At 43.5% G+C, this 20,248-nt stretch overlaps 1 protein-coding gene across 1 annotated transcript in view; it reads left to right on the forward strand.

The window, feature by feature from the left end:
- LOC109891857 (serine/arginine repetitive matrix protein 3) overlaps positions 1-20,248 on the forward strand; it is a 142,582-nt gene that overhangs the window by 83,312 nt on the left and 39,022 nt on the right. The window contains exon 2 of the mRNA XM_031827000.1: positions 4,250-4,551. Coding sequence (XP_031682860.1) covers positions 4,262-4,551 — 290 coding nt within the window. The 5' untranslated portion in view covers positions 4,250-4,261. The remainder of the gene's footprint in view (positions 1-4,249; positions 4,552-20,248) is intronic.

Below are 20,248 nucleotides of genomic sequence, written 5' to 3' on the forward strand. Positions count from 1 at the left end.
ACAAACATCTGAGAAAACGAATATTTTACTCACTCGTGAAGATAAGAAATTATTTCTGGTGAAAAAACACAAATGTGAAAAATTGGTGGATTTAGCGTTTTGAAAATGAACTCTTCACTTGCTGCAGTCTCTCGTGACAGACTTTGTTCCATTCTATGGTACTGTAGTTGACCAGCAAGCACGCGAGATTTGGGTCTGGGTGCCAAGATTACTTACCGTTGCTATGCTGATTGTCATCGAAGGCTAAAACTACAGAGCTTTGGACAGGGATTGGGCACTCAGAGATGATGGTCTACACTGACTCAGAGTGAGTATTACATCATTCTCATCCCCTAACTCTCCCATCCCAGGCTGATCACTAGAAATACACTTCTATTTTGTACGTTTGAAAAGGTCCTGAGAACGTCTATATATGCCTTCTGCTCTGCTCACCAAAAAAAGTGCAACTATTGCTCAGCAATGGCATGAACTCATGATGCTCAGAGGCAAAGTGCACTGCTCAGACTGAAATGTGCCGTTCTGTCCACTGCGTCACAGCAGTTCACAATGCTCTCGCAAGTCTTTCCCAAACGGTAGCCCTAACCTTGACCAATCGTAATTCATATCTAAACTTAACCCTTTGAGTTGTTTCTGTTTTAGCCCCTTAACCTCGCAGACTTAACCTTGTGACCACGCTTAATTAATGCGTCTAAATAGACATTAATCCATAATGCACAGGATTTGAAACTATGAGATCTTGTTACCCATCCTCCCCTAACTCTCCTATCTGTGACAGTGATGAAGTGCCCTGGCTGGGCTTTTCTGACTCCTTAGTGAAAAATGAAGCCATTAGTTTTGCAGGACCAACCGGTGCTGGGGTAGGGAGGGAAGATGTGTCTGTGTCGTGCGTGTGTTGGTATGTGTGTGCTCTTAGGCATCACACGCCTGCATCACTAACCTATCCGTCTCAATCACAACCCCAGTCTGAGCCTAGCCAGAACAAGACAGCATTCAGATGTGGAAATGTATACATCCACTTGTATTGTGAATGGAACTTTGGCAAGTCACATTGATACTTAAAGACATGTTCTGGAACTTTGGCGACTACAATATATATTTTAAAGTCTCCTGCTTTGGGCTGGATTTGTCGATGTGTAGTTCATTCATGCATAATCTATGAGCAGAATTAGTTTTACCTCAATTTACCACAAAATCCCTAGTTTGAAAGCGACTGTTTTTTTGGAAGCTGTGCTGCACCATTTTCTATGTTCTAGCCAAATAACTTCAATTTTTCGGGGACCACTTTTGGCTTGTGAGCGCTACTTTCACTGTCTAAAAAGGCAAAAAAGTATACAAATGTACAAGATTTTTTACTTTAATACAGTATTTGAATCTAGCTTTTTGACTACAGCATAGTGTCATGACGTTGGCCTGGGGGTAGGTTTCTTTCCCCCTTCTTCCTCTCTCTACCCTACTGATGTTACATTTGGAAATCCCTTGGTTAACATAGAGATTCTGGGAACATCAGAAGGTGGGGAGAAATTAACTATATTCTGGTAATCCGATCAATTGAACATATGCGGTGGTACTTAATGAATATGATGTCAGTTCGGTTGTCATCTGAGACATTCTCATCAATGATAAGATGACATAACCTCTACAGTGGAAAGTCTACATATCAGAGTTATCGGATTCACATGGAATTGTTGTTCAATTTAAATGATTGAATATGAAATCATTCGTGATGGGATGAAATGTGATTTGAGCTTCTAAAATGTGAGATTTGGGTTTTCATAAGGTAGGGCTCTGCTCAATCAGTGGCCCGCCCCTGTGAAGGGACATGGGCTATAAAACGTTTCAAACACGCCCTCCTCTCCCTTCCTATATAAAGCCTTGACGACAATATAACCTCCTGTTCCGAGGATGTGAGGACGACGGTCCGATTTCAGAATGGTTCAGATAATAACTCCAGAACGAAGCCAACATCAGTGTGAGCTTTTGTTGCGAATGGTATGAACTACAGAAGTGATACCTCCTAGCTGTTGAGTTAGCAACAGCAGCTGCAAACGCAGGTTAGGAAGGAACAGACAGAGTATCCCGTCTACCACACAACGACGTTACTACAACGTATTCAATTTACCATCAGAGACATTCTTCAAAGGACAAAGGACTCGGTTGGGCAACACGGCCTTCCATCTACCACCAACCTACCGAAGTAGAGTAAATATTTATTGCATTTTCCTTTTCCGAATGGGCGGTAATTTAGAATGCTTAAGATACCGTATTTACGATAGCACAGCTTCGCCCTTTGTTCCTCAGTCTTCCCGCTCTTTCACTCAAACTCAGCCCTTTTCTTTTGTGTAACAAGCTGTCATATCTGTTCTGCCCGCTAGGGACGTTTTCCTTTATGATGTAATTTGTAATCAAGTTATGATTTAATTATGTGTATGGGTAATTCTGTGTGATTAGTTAGGTATTTAGTAAATAAATAATTAAACCCAATTCTGTATTGCTGATTCAACTTGTTAGCCAGGGTTCGTGCAGATATCCAAGAATTTACAACTTTCAGATGAGACTGCATTAAGATGACGATTAATATTGACTGCTATTGATGTAAAATATTGCTAGGTCTTTAAGAGTTTATTCGGAAGATAACAGCTCTATAAATATTATTTTGTGGTGCCCCGACTCTCTAGTTAATTACATTTACATGATTAGCTCAATCAGGTAATATTAATTACGGAGAAATTATTTTATAGAATAGCATGTAATATCACTTAATCCGGCATAGCCAAAGACACGACAATAGCGATCCATTTTTGTTTATATTCAGTCTTTGTTGTGTGTTCAACACATGTCCAAACGTACACATTGTCCGGGTGTTATAGTATGTGTGAGTGATTTTCAATATCCTCTCACTCACTGCAGGCTAAGCCAGGGCCTGTATCCACAAAGCGTCTCAGAGCAAGAGTGCTGATCTAGGATATGTCCATGCAATCTTATTCATTATGATCTAGAAGTCAAACTTGATCCTAGAGACTTTTTGTGGATACGGGCCCAGGTCTCTACACAGTATGTCCTGAAGGGAGTCATATTTCCCCAGCTTTCTCCTCTCCTCTCCTCTCCTCTCCTCTCCTCTCCTCTCCTCTCCTCTCCTCTCCTCTCCTCTCCTCTCCTCTCCTCTCCTCTCCTCTCCTCTCCTCTCCTCTCCTCTCCTCTCCTCTCCTCTGCAACTCATCTATTAGGCTATACTTTGTTTATGTGACCTTGATCTACAGTGTGTGTACAATCGGTGTCACGAGACTTGTTTGTCCTACAGTATAGATCTGTCAGCTACTCTAGTGTTGACGCATGCATGGACCAGAGGCTGCTGCTGCGGCTGCTGTCGGCGGCCGGTTCGGTTGGTAGTGATGATGCATGTCGACATGTGCCTACGATCCAAAATAACCCTGACTGTGTGTGTGTCTGTGTGTGAGAGAGTGTGTGTGGTGTTGCTCAGTTAAGGGAAAAATACTTCATCCTGTCCAGAGACATAACCATCAAAACTACCACAGCAGCAGCTCACTTTTCTGTGATGAGGAATACAGTACAGTACTATTTGCATGGTTGGCTTAACAGAATGTGTTATGAGAAGCCAAAAGTCTGAAACAGGTAATGAGGGGCTTGTTAGGAACGTCCAGGATCAGCCTATTGTTTGCCATCTGAGGAGACAGAGTAGTTTAGAAAAATGTGAACCTCTCGTACCTCAGGAGCCTGCCATCCCAGATTCTGTTACGCTTATAACAGGCCGCGACCTCCGACATCCCCCTAATCATCCCCCACCCCTTATCTTAACATACTCTACATTAGCCATTGTAACAGAGTTGGAAATGCATCCTTATACAGTTGGAAATGCAAATAAATGCATTTGTGTGAAATATAAACTTAAAGTATATGCCAGGTAAACAATTGAACTGGTCCCACTAAACCCCCCGTCTCTCTCTCTCTTGCTTTCCCTCTATCTATCTATCTATCTATCTATCTATCTATCTATCTATCTATCTATCTATCTATCTATCTATCTATCTATCTATCTATCTATCTATCTATCTATCTATCTATCTATCTATCTATCTATCTATCTATCTATCTATCTATCTATCTATCTATCTATCTATCTATCTATCTATCTATCTATCTATCTATCTATCTATCTATCTATCTATCTATCTATCTATCTATCTAATCTTTCTTTCTCCATCTCTCTCTCCTTCTCTGTCTGTTTCTACAGAGCGTTGTGGCCATGTACGATGGGGCGAGGGTGCCTTCCCCCCAGGACAGTGTCAACGGTGTGCCCCCTGCTGCCGTGAACCTGGCAGGAACAGATGCGGGGTCAGGCGGGTCAGCGTCAGTGCCCACCCCGGCCGTGCAGCCCAAGCCAGAAGAAGAGGAGGGGCCTGAGGTGGAAGAGGAGGAGCCCAGGCCAGAGCCTGTACTGGTGAAGAAGGCCCATAGGGAGATCCTAGACCACGAAAGGAAGAGGAGGGTGGAGCTGAAGTGCATGGAGCTGCAGGAGATGATGGAGGAACAAGGGTGAGTTAAGTTTAGTTAAGTTACAATACACACTGGGTTTACATTTGGAGGGATACACCCTTGTTTGGATGGTCTCTCATGTAGACACATGCTAGAATAGTTTGGTGGATACACAGCATAGGTTATGCCTTGGTTATTGAAGATTTTTTACATGGGTAGGAATACACATTGGAATCTTAAAAAGCTATTTTTACATGCTCACTTCAGGTTACACGATGAATTAGACTCCTGATAACAATGAGACATCAAGATGCTCTAGCATGGAGAGAGAGAAACCAAATATACCAAACAGACAGAGCCTTCAGGTTCTACCCTTTAATAATGATCTATCGCGCAGCATTTGATGCACATTACCATTCTAATCGAACATCTCTGCACTTAAAGAAAATGACAACACAGCACTTCTTGCCTCCAGTCAGTAATGGCTGCCAGTCAGCCTGAGCCAGAGAGCTCTGAGAGTCATTGGAAGACACAGCCACTCTCATTAGCATGTTATCACTCCTCCAGAGCTAAATGAGAGAGAGCCTTAGCGATACACTAACAGCTAGGAGGCTGGCACTACACTATCTACACTACTACCATGGTGGAGTTGTGTGGTGACGGGCATCTGCTCTAATCTTCCTAAGGCTCTGGCTGGCTGGCTGGCAGGCTGGGTGTGCGTGTGTGTGTGTGTGTGTGTGTGTGTGTGTGTGTGTGTGTGTGTGTGTGTGTGTGTGTGTGTGTGTGTGTGTGTGTGTGTGTGTGTGTGTGTGTGTGTGTGTAAACAGGCCTTCAAGGCAGATACTTCAGGCTAGCAGACCAGCCTCATGGAGGGTACACTAAACAGGTGTTCCAGGGACAGGCATACTTCTCCAGTCTAGCTGTGACCGTCCTTAATAAGGTGTAGTGTGACCTTGTGTTTGGCTGTGAGGCGTGAACAGAGTTATCCTCTGAGACGACTGCACTGTACACAGCCCTGGTGGAACTCACAGAGGCTTCACACTTCACATTGTCGTGTGAACTAGAAAAAGATTGAGCCTCGTCATTTCTGATAGAGTTTTGCCGTGACGTAAGTTATAGCGTCATAATGTTTATCAAGCTGAGTGTACAAAACATTAGGAACACCTTCCAAGTACTTAGTTGCACCCCCCCTTTTGCCCTCAGAACAGCCTCAATTCATCGGGGCATGGACTCTACAAGGTGTCAAAAACATTCCACAGGGATGCTGGCCCATTTTGACTCCAATGCTTCCCAAAGTTGCTTCAAGTTGGCTGGATGTCCTTTGGGTGGTGGACCATTCTTGATACACATGGGAAACTGTTGAGCATGAAAAACCCAGCAGCTTTGCAGTTCTTGACACAAATCAGTGCGACTGGCACCTTTTGTACACTCATTGTATATTCTCTGGCAGCTGTTTTCCAGTGTGTAGAAGGGTCATTCAAACTGTCCTTTAGGGGAGTCACAGTGAATAGATTGTGTAACATCAGATGCCTAACTGTCACAGGGTTTTGAAGGGTTTTGAAGTGCAACCCCCCTCCTCCAGAGCAATGAACTAATCCATGGCTCCTGCCTGGGGGTCTAGGATAAGTAGGGTCGGTTGCATCTTAGCAACATTATCATATGTGCCTCTGCCTGGAACCCTATTTGCTCTCCTTTTAGCCCCCCATCCATACCCAACAGTAAGCAGCCAATCTTCCTCCCTCCCAGCCCTCCCTCTCAAGTTAGGAGCCACGCTGGAACCTGGCCTCAGCCTCATTAGGGCTGATAGTTAATGGCGGCTGGAAGGCCATGCCTGGCTGGGCCAGATTGATGTGGCTGATAGGGAGCTGGCTGCCTGGATGTCAGCAGCAGAGGATAGGAGAGCGGCACCACTGCCATCTGTCAGACAGGGAAGGGCCCATTCTCTCTGGGCTCCAGGCGGTCCTCTCCAGGCTCTGGACTAATTGCCTCTGGTTTGGTAAATGGGCCATATGTCCAATGGTGAGCCCCAGTGACAGCTATTATAAAGTACAATCCCCTGACTACCAGTGTGTTTGTTAAGTACGATAGAGCCACGTGTTTTTATCCCAGCCCTCCATATTCCTCCACATTCAAACAAGGCCACTTTAAATGAAAAAAGGGTGGGAGGGATTGGGGAGGAGGGGATAAATGGATGTAGAGAGGGAGATAGAGAGGGAGAGGAGCGCAGGGCTCAGGCATTAGAAGCAATTAAAATGGTGTCAGGAGTCTGTTTTCATCTGCTAGTGGATTAAAGCCAGCGGGTCACCCTCTAACCTCCTAAACACACACACACACTGGCACCCTCCAAGGCCATGGTCAGGGATTAGAATAAAGTGACAGGTTGTATACCAACCCCCCCATCATCAGTGCAACTTCCCTACCATCCCCCTCTCGCCCTCCCTCCCTCCCCATCCAGGATGTATTAAATCAGTGGATTAATAGTCGGTCGTGTGTTATAGCCTCACAGCATCACCCTGGGAGCCAATTAGAACAGCCAGTCAATTAAAGGAGCCTGCTCATTAAGCTATCTGAAGCCTGCCAGCCTCCCCCATTTACTGGTACTAAAGGCTTCCGCATGTTTCGGTCCGGCTGATGCCTAGCAATAGTAGAGTTTGTCCATCTTGAGATGACACAGTACAGAGCCAGTATACACTTCCTCAAAATAGTCCGAATTAATCTAAAATAACTCAAGAAATCAGTCATTTATTTGGACGTTTTTGCCCAGGAGATCTTATTTGCGCAATTCTACATCTAACTAGGATGTTTCGAGCAGTATTTCTCAAGGTAAAACTTTTGCATTAAAACACTTAATTGAAGAATCCCTACTGTTGACCAATCACCGACGAAGGGGCGTAGACTTGCCTCAAGACATTTTTTGTGTGCATGAACACACACAAAAAAAACTTGCAGAAGGCCAAAACAAATAAAAACATTCCAAAATGTCATCATAATATACAGTACCAGTCAAAAGTTTGGACTCAAATCAAATCAAGTTTTATTAGTCGCATGCGCCGAATACAGTGAAATTTTTACTTACAAGCCCTTAACCAACAGTGCAGTTAAACTTTGGTTGAGCTGTGCGATTAGCATGAGGTTGTACGTAACAAGAACATTTCCCAGAACATAGACATATCTGATATTGGCAGAAAGCTTAAATTATCAACTGCACTGTCGCATGCGCCGAATACAGTGAAATTCTTACTTACAAGCCCTTAACCAACAGTGCAGTTAAACTTTGGTTGAGCTGTGCGATTAGCATGAGGTTGTACGTAACAAGAACATTTCCCAGAACATAGACATATCTGATATTGGCAGAAAGCTTAAATTATCAACTGCACTGTCGCATGCGCCGAATACAGTGAAATTCTTACTTACAAGCCCTTAACCAACAGTGCAGTTAAACTTTGGTTGAGCTGTGCGATTAGCATGAGGTTGTACGTAACAAGAACATTTCCCAGAACATAGACATATCTGATATTGGCAGAAAGCTTAAATTATCAACTGCACTGTCCAATTTACAGTAGCTATTACAGTGAAAAAATACCATGCTATTGTTTGAGGAGAGTGCACAGTTTTGAACATGAAAAGTTACTAATTAACAAATTAGGCACATTTGATACATTTTTTACAGATATAATGCTTCGTTGGATCAGTCTAAGACTTTGCACATACACTTCTGCCATCTAGTGGCCAAAATCTAAATTGCACCTGGCCTGGAATAAAACATTATGGCCTTTCTCTTGCATTTCAAAGATGATGGTACAAAAAAAGGTTGTTTGGGTGAAAATTGAAAAACAAAAAGGGACCGATCCTTAAGAGTTACCCTCCCCTCCAAAAACAAATAACCAATCTAAAATACAAAGAATTGGCAAAAATATAAAATACTTACCCTATTAATTTATTTTCACTATTTTCTACATTGTGGAATAGTACTGAAGACATCAAAACTATGAAAAAACACAAATGGAATCATGTAGTAACCAAAAAATTGTTAAACAAATCTAAATATATTTTATATTTGAGATTCTTCAAAGTAGCCACCCTTTGCCTTGAACAGTTGATGTTGAAATTGGTCTGTTACTTGAACTCTGTGAAATATTTATTTGGGCTGCAATCTGAGATGCAGTTAACTCTAATGAACTTTTCCTCTGCAACAGAGGTAACTCTGGGTCTTCCTTTCCTGTGGGGGTCCTCATGAGAGCCAGGTTCATCATCGCGGTTGATGGTTTTTGCAACTTCACTTAAAAAAACTTTCAAAGTTCTTGAAATTTTGCAGATTGACTGACCTTCATGTCTTAAGGCGCATGAAAGTTACCATGTTCCCGAAGACATTTCTGCCAAAAAACGCATTTTGATAAAAAAAAAACATGTAAAACATTCAAATGGCTCTCCTGTGAAGTCGTGACTTGCGACATACGCAGTTTCCTGAAATGGAACACATATTCTCTCTGACCTCAGTTTACCCTCTCGATCTGGTTGGTCTGAGGATAGTAGGTCATGGTCAGTTCAGCAACAATACCTCAGTAGGTACACAGCTCTTTGTAGATTTATGAGATGAACCTCGTCAGAGAGAAGATGATCTGGAATTCCAAATCGGGTAAAAATCTCCCTTCGCAGAATGAGGTCAGCAGTTAATCTCAGGAATCTACAAAGAGCTATGTACCTACTGGGATGTAGTTGACAAACTGACCACGGCCAACCATCCTCAGACCAACCTTACCTAGAGGGTATAACCGCACCCTGAAGGGGATGAGTGCTTCATTCGTGGAGGATCAGCACACAAGTCAGAATCATCTTCCAGAGTTCCACTTTGTGCTGAACTCTGCTGTCCAGGAGACTTCCGGGGTCACTCACTCCAAACTAAACCTGAGAAGACCACTGAAAGGCCGATGGACAGATACTTGCAAAGTTACAATGTTTCACCTGACTGCTCTATCTCTGATGCAGGCCACCACCACCATACATTTCTAGCCAGAGTGGAGGCCAACAGAATCATAGCCAAGCAGTGATGGTGCAGAAACCAGTCTTGTGTCTGAGTCCGTTCTCGTCTTCTGTCAAAGGTGGCCAAACAGTTCACTGCAAAGCTGGCTTTGAGATGGAAATTCTCTGGAGAACACTGGGGAAGATGTTCGGATGGTACATACTGTTGATCTAAAGCCCTGATACCCTATAGCAGAAGAGCTGGATCGCAGGCAAAAGCAACACCTGCAGGAACTCTTCTTGGAGGACTCTGATGAGTACTTCCCTGGTTTTGCTTACTATGAACCTAGCCTACCAAAGCCTGCATCCTCTCCGTTTCTACAGGCATTGTTTTTTCATGGGGGGAGGAGTGTGGTAAAATCCTGGACGGAGCCTACACCGTGCGCTGCCACTTTAAGAGTGCACCGTCTGTCAGGATGGAGTAAGGAAATATGGTTCTCCTTAATGGGTGTGAGAGTTCTTGGTCAGCATGACAGTTTTCAATGTGTGCGCAACCAGTTGCAGAAGCCTTGGTCATTTTCAGAGTGCTTAGATTATAAAAGTTTTGTGTTTGTTCGGCTGTTGTTATCGCTCTACTCCTGAAGTGTTTGGAACCTGTTGTGGCCGTTCAAACCTTGATCTCTTGGATTACTAGCAACATTGTTGTGAAGCTGGAGTTGGCCTACAACAACTAAGACCCTCGCCCCCTTCTCTTCTTCTCCTTCTCTTCTCCATCTCCTGTTCTCTGACTTTGGAACATTTAAAGGCCTTGTTTTGGCATACAAATACACCCCCCCCCCCCCCCCCCCCCACACACACACTTACACACACACATTCATACACCAACTCACTCTTCACTCTGTGAATGAATACAGATGATTGCAAATAATCTTATATTGATAACTGGGTTCTTTGTTGTCTGTTACCTCTATTAAATTGCCTCAGAGTTGCTCTAATCATTAATATTGTATAAGATATCATTGGTTGGTTTACCCCATATTGTGACTTGTGTTTATATCGTGTGTCTTATCCATTCTCTCCACTGGCTATCTGGTAAACAGGCTACACTCTAGGCAGTATCTTCTGCTGATGTGTGTGGGTCTGGTAGCAGTACTCTCTCTATCCTACTCTTTTCACATCGGCAGTGTAAATACCTGCCTGGCACCCGAACAAAAATCTGTATCTTTATCCCTCTCTAACAACTATGCTACAACACTGACTTATACTCAACCAAAGTGCTACTCCCTACAGCAGTGTGTGTTGGGGTATATATACAGTGCCTACCCCACTTATTCCACACTCTGTTGTGTTACAGCCTGAATTCAAAATGGATGGCTTTTTTCCCCTCTCACCCAGCTACACACAATACCCATAATGACAAAGTGAAAACACAGAAATATTAAACACAGAAGTATGTAATATACATAAGTATTCACCTTCCTGGGTAAGTCTCTAAGGGCTTTCCACACCTGGATTGTACAATATTTGCACATCATTAGTTTTAAAATTCTTCAAGCTTTGTGAATTTGGTTGTTGATCATTCCTAGAGAGCCATTTTCAAGTCTTGCCATAGATGTTCAAGCCAATATTAAGTCAAAACTGTAACTATGCCACTCAGAAACATTCAATTTCGTCTTGGTAAGCAACTGCAGTATATATTTGGCATTGTATTTTAGGTTATTGTCCTGCTGAAAGGTGAATTTGTCTCCCAGTGTCTGTTGGAAAGCAGACAGCACCAGGTTTTCCTCTAGGATTTTGCCTGTGCTTAGCTCTATTCCATTTATATTTAGCCTAAAAAAACTCCCTTGTCCTTGCCGATGACAAGCATTTCATAACATGATGCAGCCACCTTCCTCTCAGGCAACTGAGTTAGGAAGGATGCCTGTATATTTGCAGTGACTGGGTGTATTGATACACCATCCAAAGTGTAATTAATAACTTCACCATGCTCAAAGGGATATTCAATGTCTACTTTTTTAAATTTTATTACCAATAGGTGCCCTTCTTTACGAGGCATTGGAAATCCTCTCTGGGTTTTGTTGTTGAATCTGTGTTTAAAATTCAATGCTCGACAGAAGAACCTTACAGATAATTGTATGTGGGTTCTTTTTCACCTTTATTTAACCAGGTAGGCTAGTTGAGAACAAGTTCTCATTTACACCTGCGACCTGGCCAAGATAAAGCAAAGCAGTGTGACACAACAAACAACACAGAGTTACACATGGAATAAACAAACATACAGTCAATAATACAACAGAGAAAGTCTATATACAGTGTGTGCAAATGAGGTAGGATAAGGGGGGTAAGGCAATAAATAGGCCATAGTGGCGAAATTATTACAGTATGGCAAATTAAACACTGGGGTGATAGATGTGCAGAAGCGGTACTGGGGTGCAAAGGAGCAAAATAAATAGCAATATGGTAATGAGGTAGTTGGATGGGCTATTTACAGATGGGCTATGTACAGGTATGTACACTGTGCTATCTAACCTCCAAACAAGCTTCAATGCCATACAACACTCCTTCCGTGGCCTCCAACTGCTCTTAAACGCTAGTAAAACCAAATGCATGCTTTTCAACCGGTCGCTGCCTGCACCTGCATGCCCGACTAGCATCACCACCCTGGATGGTTCCGACCTAGAATATGTGGACGTCTATAAGTACCTAGGTGTCTGGCTAGACTGCAAACTCTCCTTCCAGACTCATATCAAACATCTCCAATCGAAAATCAAATCAAGAGTCGGCTTTCTATTCCGCAACAAAGCCTCCTTCACTCACGCCGCCAAGCTTACCCTAGTAAAACTGACTATCCTACCGATCCTCGACTTCGGCGATGTCATCTACAAAATGGCTTCCAACACTCTACTCAGCAAACTGGATGCAGTCTATCACAGTGCCATCCGTTTTGTCACTAAAGCACCTTATACCACCCACCACTGCGACTTGTATGCTCTAGTCGGCTGGCCCTCGCTACATATTCGTCGCCAGACCCACTGGCTCCAGGTCATCTACAAGTCTATGCTAGGTAAAGCTCCGCCTTATCTCAGCTCACTGGTCACGATGGCAACACCCATCCGTAGCACGCGCTCCAGCAGGTGTATCTCACTGATCATCCCTAAAGCCAACACCTCATTTGGCCGCCTTTCGTTCCAGTACTCTGCTGCCTGTGACTGGAACGAATTGCAAAAATCGCTGAAGTTGGAGACTTTTATCTCCCTCACCAACTTCAAACATCAGCTATCTGAGCAGCTAACCGATCGCTGCAGCTGTACATAGTCTATTGGTAAATAGCCCACCCTTTTCACCTACCTCATCCCCATACTGTTTTTATTTATTTACTTTTCTGCTCTTCTGCACACCAATATCTCTACCTGTACATGACCATCTGATCATTTATCACTCCAGTGTTAATCTGCAAAATTGTAATTATTTGCCTACCTCCTCATGCCTTTTGCACACATTGTATATAGACCCCCCCTTTGTTTTCTACTGTGTTATTGACTTGTTAATTGTTTACTCCATGTGTAACTCTTTGTTGTATGCTCACACTGCTATGCTTTATCTTGGCCAGGTTGCAGTTGCAAATGAGAACTTGTTCTCAACTAGCCTACCTGGTTAAATAAAGGTGAAATAAAAAAAATAAAAAAAACAGGTGCAGTGATCTGTGAGCTACTCTGACAGCTGGTGCTTAAAGCTAGTGAGGGAGATATGAGTCTCCAGCTTCAGTGATTTTTGCAATTCGTTCCAGTCATTGGCAGCAGAGAACTGGAAGGAAAGGTGGCCGAAGGAGGAATTGGCTTTGGGGGTGACCAGTGAAATATACCTGTAGGGTACAGAGATGAGGTAGTCATTAAACAATCCTGTTAAACAATATTATTGCACACAGAGTCCATGCAACGTATTATATTATTATCAGGAGCGGCAGGTAGCCTAGTGGTTAGAGCGTTAGATCGAATCCCCAAGCTGACATGGTACAAATCTGTTGTTCTGCCCCTGAACAAGGTAGTTAACCCACTGTTCCCTGGTAGGCCGTCATTGTAAATAAGGATTTGTTCTTAACTGACTTGCCTAAATAAATTGTTAAATTAAAAAATATATATGTGTTCTTAAGCACATTTGTACTCATGATCTTATTTAGGTTTGCCATAACAAAGGGCATACTTTTTTACTTCATTTTTTATACATTTGTAAAAAAATAAATAATAATAATCTATAAACATAATTCCACTTTGACAATATGGGCTATTCTATATAGGCCATGGGCATTTTTAAATTCAGGATGTAACACAGCAAAATATGGAAAAAGTCAAGGGCTGTTAATACTTTCTGAAGGCACTGTATGCTAATATCATAGTACAATGACTCCACCAAAATGCCACTAGCAGTGCAAAGTAGCAGTGTGTTGTGGAGTGTTATTCCAGGAAGTAATTGAGCTGTAAGGAACATTGCATGATTAGTCCCTGTGGAGTGCCCCAGCCTTTCCTCTGTCCTATTAATGGGGGACGTAAACGAACAAGGACACACTACCTCACCTAGTTAAAACTACGCTACATACTGCTGACTGGACTCTGGCTTGGCTAGGCCCTTCATCCACAAAGACCTACAGCATCACCCACTTACTTACACTCGCCTTTCACAACGACACGCTCACTTAGTTAAAGCTACACACTGCTGTATGCTGGCTGAACTGAGGCCTGTCTAGCTCCTCCTTCCACAACACACTGATGGGCGATAAAAAAAAAAGCTGTGATAAGACTGAAGAAAGTGGTCCTTTCACCTCCCTGGCCTCCTCAGGAAGATGAGAGTATTTGCACCCGGAGCTTCAGGGAAATGGTATTTGTTGTGTAAAGTAGGATTATACACAGACAGGAACAAACACGCATACACTCTTTGAAAAAAAGGTGCTGTCTAGAACCTAAAACAGTTCTTTGGCTGTCCCCATAGGAAAACCCTTTGAAGAACCCTTTTGGTTCCAGGTAGAACCCCTTTGGGTTCCATGTAAAACCCTTTCCACAGAGGGTTCTACATGGAACACAAAATAGATAAACTTGGAACAAAAAAGGGTTCTCCTATGGGGACAGTCAAAGAATCATTTTGGAAAAAGACACACAAGGATACACATGGGATATTTGCAAACGCCTTTAATCCGTATAAAGCCATCATATTGCAAAGCCAATTTCATTACAGGAGTGTAGGCTATAGATTGTGTGCTTCATATTCAGAAACTCATGATATTGTATTCACTTTTTGGGGTACCTGGGATTGAATTTGACTTTCTCCCCAACACCTCCTCCAGCAGAGTTTTATCCCCTGACCTAGGTTCAAATACATGTGTATTTGGTTATTTGTATTTGAGATACTTATTTTCTGTGTATTTGAGTAATTTCAAATAATGTGGCCCGGATTGTTTTATAATTTCCTATAAATATCATACTATTTGAAACTATTTTCAAAAACGTATTTCCAAATACATTATTTCAAATATCAAAACGACCTGGGTTGAAAAACATGCAGTATTGAAATATTTGTATTTGAAAATATGAGTATATAGTCAGTACTGTCCAAGTGTATTTCCAAATATATTCCAATATTCAACTACTTGTTGAAGTATTATAATTATATTCAATTATATTATATATATATTCAACTACACAAAAAATATAATAATAATAATACTTACTTCCAAATGTCTTTTGAAAGCAATTGAAATACCCTAAATAGTATTTGAACCCAGGACTCTTAAGTCACTTAACATCCTGAATACCTTATAAGGTTTATTTTAGTGTAGAAAAGAGAGGGGTGTTTACGCCTTGATCAGACAGACATCGATATTGCATCAATAATAAATTCAGCAGTCAAACTTTTTTCATTATGCAGTCCATATTTTTTTATGGATGTCGTCAACAAACTTCACCTTTTGCTACTAATTTCTGTCAAGTCTACGCATACATTTTAATCCAACGTATGCACCACACAGAACACAGAATGCACTGCAACTGCCTCTGCAATGCAATGCTGCAAGGCAAACGCAGCTTTCCATTGGAAATTAATGTACAGTTGAGCCGTTGGCTCCTGGCTGGCCGATGGCTCTGGAGGCTCCTGGCTGGCCGACAGCACTGGCGGCTCCTGGCTGACTGGCGGCTCAGGACAGACTGGCGGCTCTGGTGGCTCAGGACAGACTGGCGGCTCAGGACAGACTGGTGGCTCAGGACAGACGGGAGACTCTGGCGGCTCAGGACAGACGGGAGACTCTGACAGCGCTGGGCAGGCGGGAGACTCTGACAGCGCTGAGCAGGCGGGAGACTCTGACAGCGCTGGGCAGGCGGGAGACTCTGGCGGCTCAGGACAGACGGGAGACTCTGACAGCGCTGGAGAGGAGGGAGGCTCTGGCAGCGCTGGACAGGCGGGAGCACCTGTAGGCAGAAGACGGAGAGACAGCCTGGTGCGGGGGGCTGCCACCGGAGGGCTGGTGCGTGGAGGTGGCACCGGATAGACCGGACCGTGCAGGCGCACTGGAGCTCTTGAGCACCGAGCCTGCCCAACCTTACCTGGTTGAATGCTCCCCGTAGCCAGGCCAGTGTGGCGAGGTGGAATAGCCCACACTGGGCTGTGCTGGCGAACTGGAGACACCATGCGTAAGGCTGGTGCCATGTACGCCGCCCCGAGGAGACGCACTGGAGACCAGATGCGTAGAGCCGGCTTCATGGCACCTGGCTCGATGCCCACTCTAGCCCGGCCAATACGAGGAGCTGGTAGGTACCGAACCGGGCTATGCACACACCCCGGGGACACCGTGCTCTCCACCGCATAACACGGTGCCTGCCCGGTCCCTCTTGCTCTCTGGTAAGCATGGGAAGTTGGCGCAGGTCTCCTACCTGAACTCGCCACACTCCCCGTGTGCCCCCCCCCCCCCCCCCCCAATACATTTTTGGGGCTGCCTCTCGGGCTTCCTTGCCAGCCGTGTTCCCTCAAAGCGCTGGCTCCCTTTAGCTGCTGCCTCCGCTCTCCTGGCTGCCTCCGCCTGTTCCCATGGGAGGCGATCCCTTCCAGCCAGGATCTCCTCCCATGTGTAGCAACCCTTGCCGTCCAGAATGTCCTTCCATGTCCATTCCTCCTTATATCGCTGCTCCTGCTGCTGCAGCTGCTGCCCGTTACCATGCTGCTTGGTCCTTTTGTGGTGGGTGGTTCTGTAACGGTTGTCTTGGGTGGAAGAAGGATCGGACCAAAGCGCAGCGTGGTTATTGTTCATCTTTTTAATAAGAAACTGAACACTATGAAAAATACAAAAACAACAAAGTGACAACCGAAACAGTTCTATCTGGTGCAGACACACAAAGACTGAAAATAACCACCCCAACTCACGCCCTGACCATACTAAATAAAGACAAAACAAAGGAATAAAGGACAGAACGTAACACCCAGTGGGTCAGAAGTTTACATACACTCAATTAGTATTTGGTAACATTGCCTTTAAATTGTTTAACTTGGGTCAAGCTTCCCACAATAAATTGGGTGAATTTTGTCCCATTCCTCCTGACAGAGCTGGTGTAACTGAGTTAGGTTTGTAGGCTTTTTCAGTTCTGCCCACATATTTTCTATGGAATTGAGGTCAGGGCTTTGTGATGGCCACTCCAATACCTTGACTTTGTTGTCCTTAAGCCATTTTGCCACAACTTTGGAAGTATGCTTGGGGTCATTGTCCATTTGGAAGACCCATTTGCGTCCAAGCTTTCACTTGAGATGTTGCTTCAATATATCCACATAATTTTCTTTCCTCATGGTGCCATCTATTTTGTAAAGTGAACCAGTCCCTCCTGCAGCAAAGCACCCTTCACAACATGATGCTGCTACCCTCGTGCTTCACGGTTGGGATGGTGTTCTTCAGCTTGCTAGCCTCCCCCTTTTTCCTCCAAAGATAATGATGGTCATTATGGCCAAACAGTTCTATTTTTGTTTCATCAGACCAGAGGACATTTCTCCAAAAAGTACAATCTTTGTCCCTATGTGCAGTTGCAAACTCCCATGGTGCTGCGTGGTCCCATGGTGTTTATACTTGCGTACTATTCTTTGTACAGATTAACGTGGTCATTTGGAAATTGCTCCCAAGGATGAACCAGACTTGTGGAGATCTACAGTGTTTTTTCTGAGGTCTTGGCTGATTTCTTTTGATTTTCCCATGATGTCAAGCAAAGAGGCACTGAGTTTGAAGGTAGGCCTTGAAATACATCCACAGGTACACCTCCAATTGACTCAAATGATATCAATTATCCTAACAGAAGTTTCTAAAGCCATGACATCATTTTCTGGACTTTTCCAAGCTGTTTATAGGCACAGTCAACTTAGTGTATGTAAACTTCTGACCCACTGTAATTGTGACGCAGTGAGTTAAATAATAAGTTAAATAATCTGTCTGTAAACAATTGTTGGAAAAATTACTCATGTCATGCACAAAGTAAATGTCCTAACCGACTTGCCAAAACTATAGTTTGTTAACAATAAATTTGTTGAGTGGTTGAAAAACGAGTTTTAATGACTCCAGCCTGAGTGTGTGTAAACTTCCGACTTCAACTGTACTTCTGGTGTACCAAAATGCAACGATGCTGTCGGTCTGATCGAGGTGTTAGAGGCAGACAGGATGAAATAAAAAAATCAAGGTAGGAATGTAGCAAGGAAGTTTTATTAAAAGAGGAGACGGTGGTCTAGCTACTATCACAAAGTTGTATTGGGACCACGCAGCCAAAGATCTTTCTCATTAGTCTTCTGAGGAGATTGTTTTCCACAGCCAAGTAGGGACAAGCTCTTTATGAAGTCTGAAGGGATTAATCCCCACCAGGCAGGAGCAGGAGGGATTTACCAGGCTAAGAGCAAATGCCCCTCTTATTCAATGTCACCAAGTTCAGCAGTAGCCTGAGTTCCAGACCTGTTTGCTATGTCTTGCCAACGCCACATGACAATGACATCAAATGAGTTGGCAAAGACAGCACAAACACAACTGGGACTCAGGCTATAGTTGCCTGCCCTACGTGAATCTGACTTGAATCTGCTTTGGACCATCTAGCCACCGTGTTAATTCCGCCAAATGTTGTCCCTATTGGTCAAGGTCTTAGTGAGGATGAGCAATCTAGAAAGAGAGGCAGAGAATTGGTGCACTGTCATGTCATCCGCGGATCTGCTTATCCTCTTAGAGCTGCTGCCGTGTGGGAGATGTCTCCTCTCTCCACACACCTCTCTCTCTCTCTCTGCTCTCTCTCTCTTTCCATCTTCCGCCCGCTCTCTCTGCCTTTCTTGACTCTACAGTATAAGCACATCTCCCTTGAACATGTGCAACTTTATAATTTGTTATTCAATTAAATTCCTGATTGAAATTTTCTCCTCCACATGAGAGTTGAACCATTTCATTATGAAGTTGTTGCTGGTCTTTTAATTTGGTCTCTGAAATTGAAATCAATTTCTCTACCCCTCTTCACCAAACCCAAAGCCACTCAATCTTACTAACTGCATCATATTGGCATAAACTTATTGCACAAGTATTGATGGCCACTGCCTTTGTCCGACATGTGCTACGGCTGCACCTGGGGATGTGAGTTGAGACGGTGTAAGAACAGTCTCTCTCTCTAGCCCAGAGACATAAGCTGTGTTCGAATACCCATACTAACATACTGTATTCTACATACTTAATGAGTATATACTGCATACTATATACTATTAGTTAATTTTAGTATACTACAAACAAACAGTATGCTTTCAGTTGAGTGTACTAGCTCTTCACATGTCTACCGGAAGTTGATTCTGTTGCTATGCAACCTCTTGGTAGCTAGTTAGTTAGCATAACAAATGACTAGTTAGACCTTTTACGACTTCGGGTGTGTTCTTTAAATTCAGTCTGGAGTGCGAGAGTGCGCTTGTAAATTCAGAGTGTTGTCAGATTGCCCGTTTGTAAATTCAGAACGTTTTGCTCTTGGAGCGTACACTGGAAGCTCGGGCCGAGGAGTAGGGTTGATTTGAGCGTTCTGACCTTACAACGACAGTCAAGCACCTAAGCTAATGTTGGCTAGCTTGCTAGCTACTTCCAGACACAAATGGGACCACTCTGACCATTTTGCTCGCCCTCGCAGAGCTGGTTAGGCTGTTCTCATGTTATCCAGAGCGTTGGTGACTATAATTGTGCTGCTGGCAACAATTTAATTCCGCTTTTTTACCGACGTTTACTGACACCGGCCATATTCAATGGGTGTTGAGCGCTCGTAAATTCATTATTCTGCTCTCTGGTACACTTAGACGAGAGTTCTCTGAAATCTGAATAGATAGCCAGAGCGAATTTACAAAAGCACCCGAATGTCCATTGAGAATGCACAATGTCTATACCATTTAGCTAGGCTAAGAATGACGGGAATATTCAAGTCAATAAATGTTGGGTGGGTAGTTAGTTAGTTAGCCTATAGTTATTATACTGGCAAGTTTGACGTTTAAGTAGCCAACTAATGTTAGGTAGCTAGCTAACGACATACCGGTACACACTGCTGTAATGATACGCTATGTGTTTCGCAAGGACAGCGTAGCTAACAAATTGTCAGGCACTATAACGTGAAAGGTAACTTATTTTAAAAGTCATTACTTTATTACATTGCTCAACATGCTTAACATTTCTCATAATTAGTTAAAGTAATGAATTTGTATCCGCTCTCGTACTTCGACTGCATATTTTCCGCCATCTTCTTCAAATCTGGAAACGATGTGAAGCCACGCCCATTTCCTGAAG

The sequence above is a fragment of the Oncorhynchus kisutch genome, linkage group LG6 (genome assembly GCF_002021735.2).
Source record: "Oncorhynchus kisutch isolate 150728-3 linkage group LG6, Okis_V2, whole genome shotgun sequence".
NCBI classification, from domain to species: domain Eukaryota; kingdom Metazoa; phylum Chordata; class Actinopteri; order Salmoniformes; family Salmonidae; genus Oncorhynchus; species Oncorhynchus kisutch.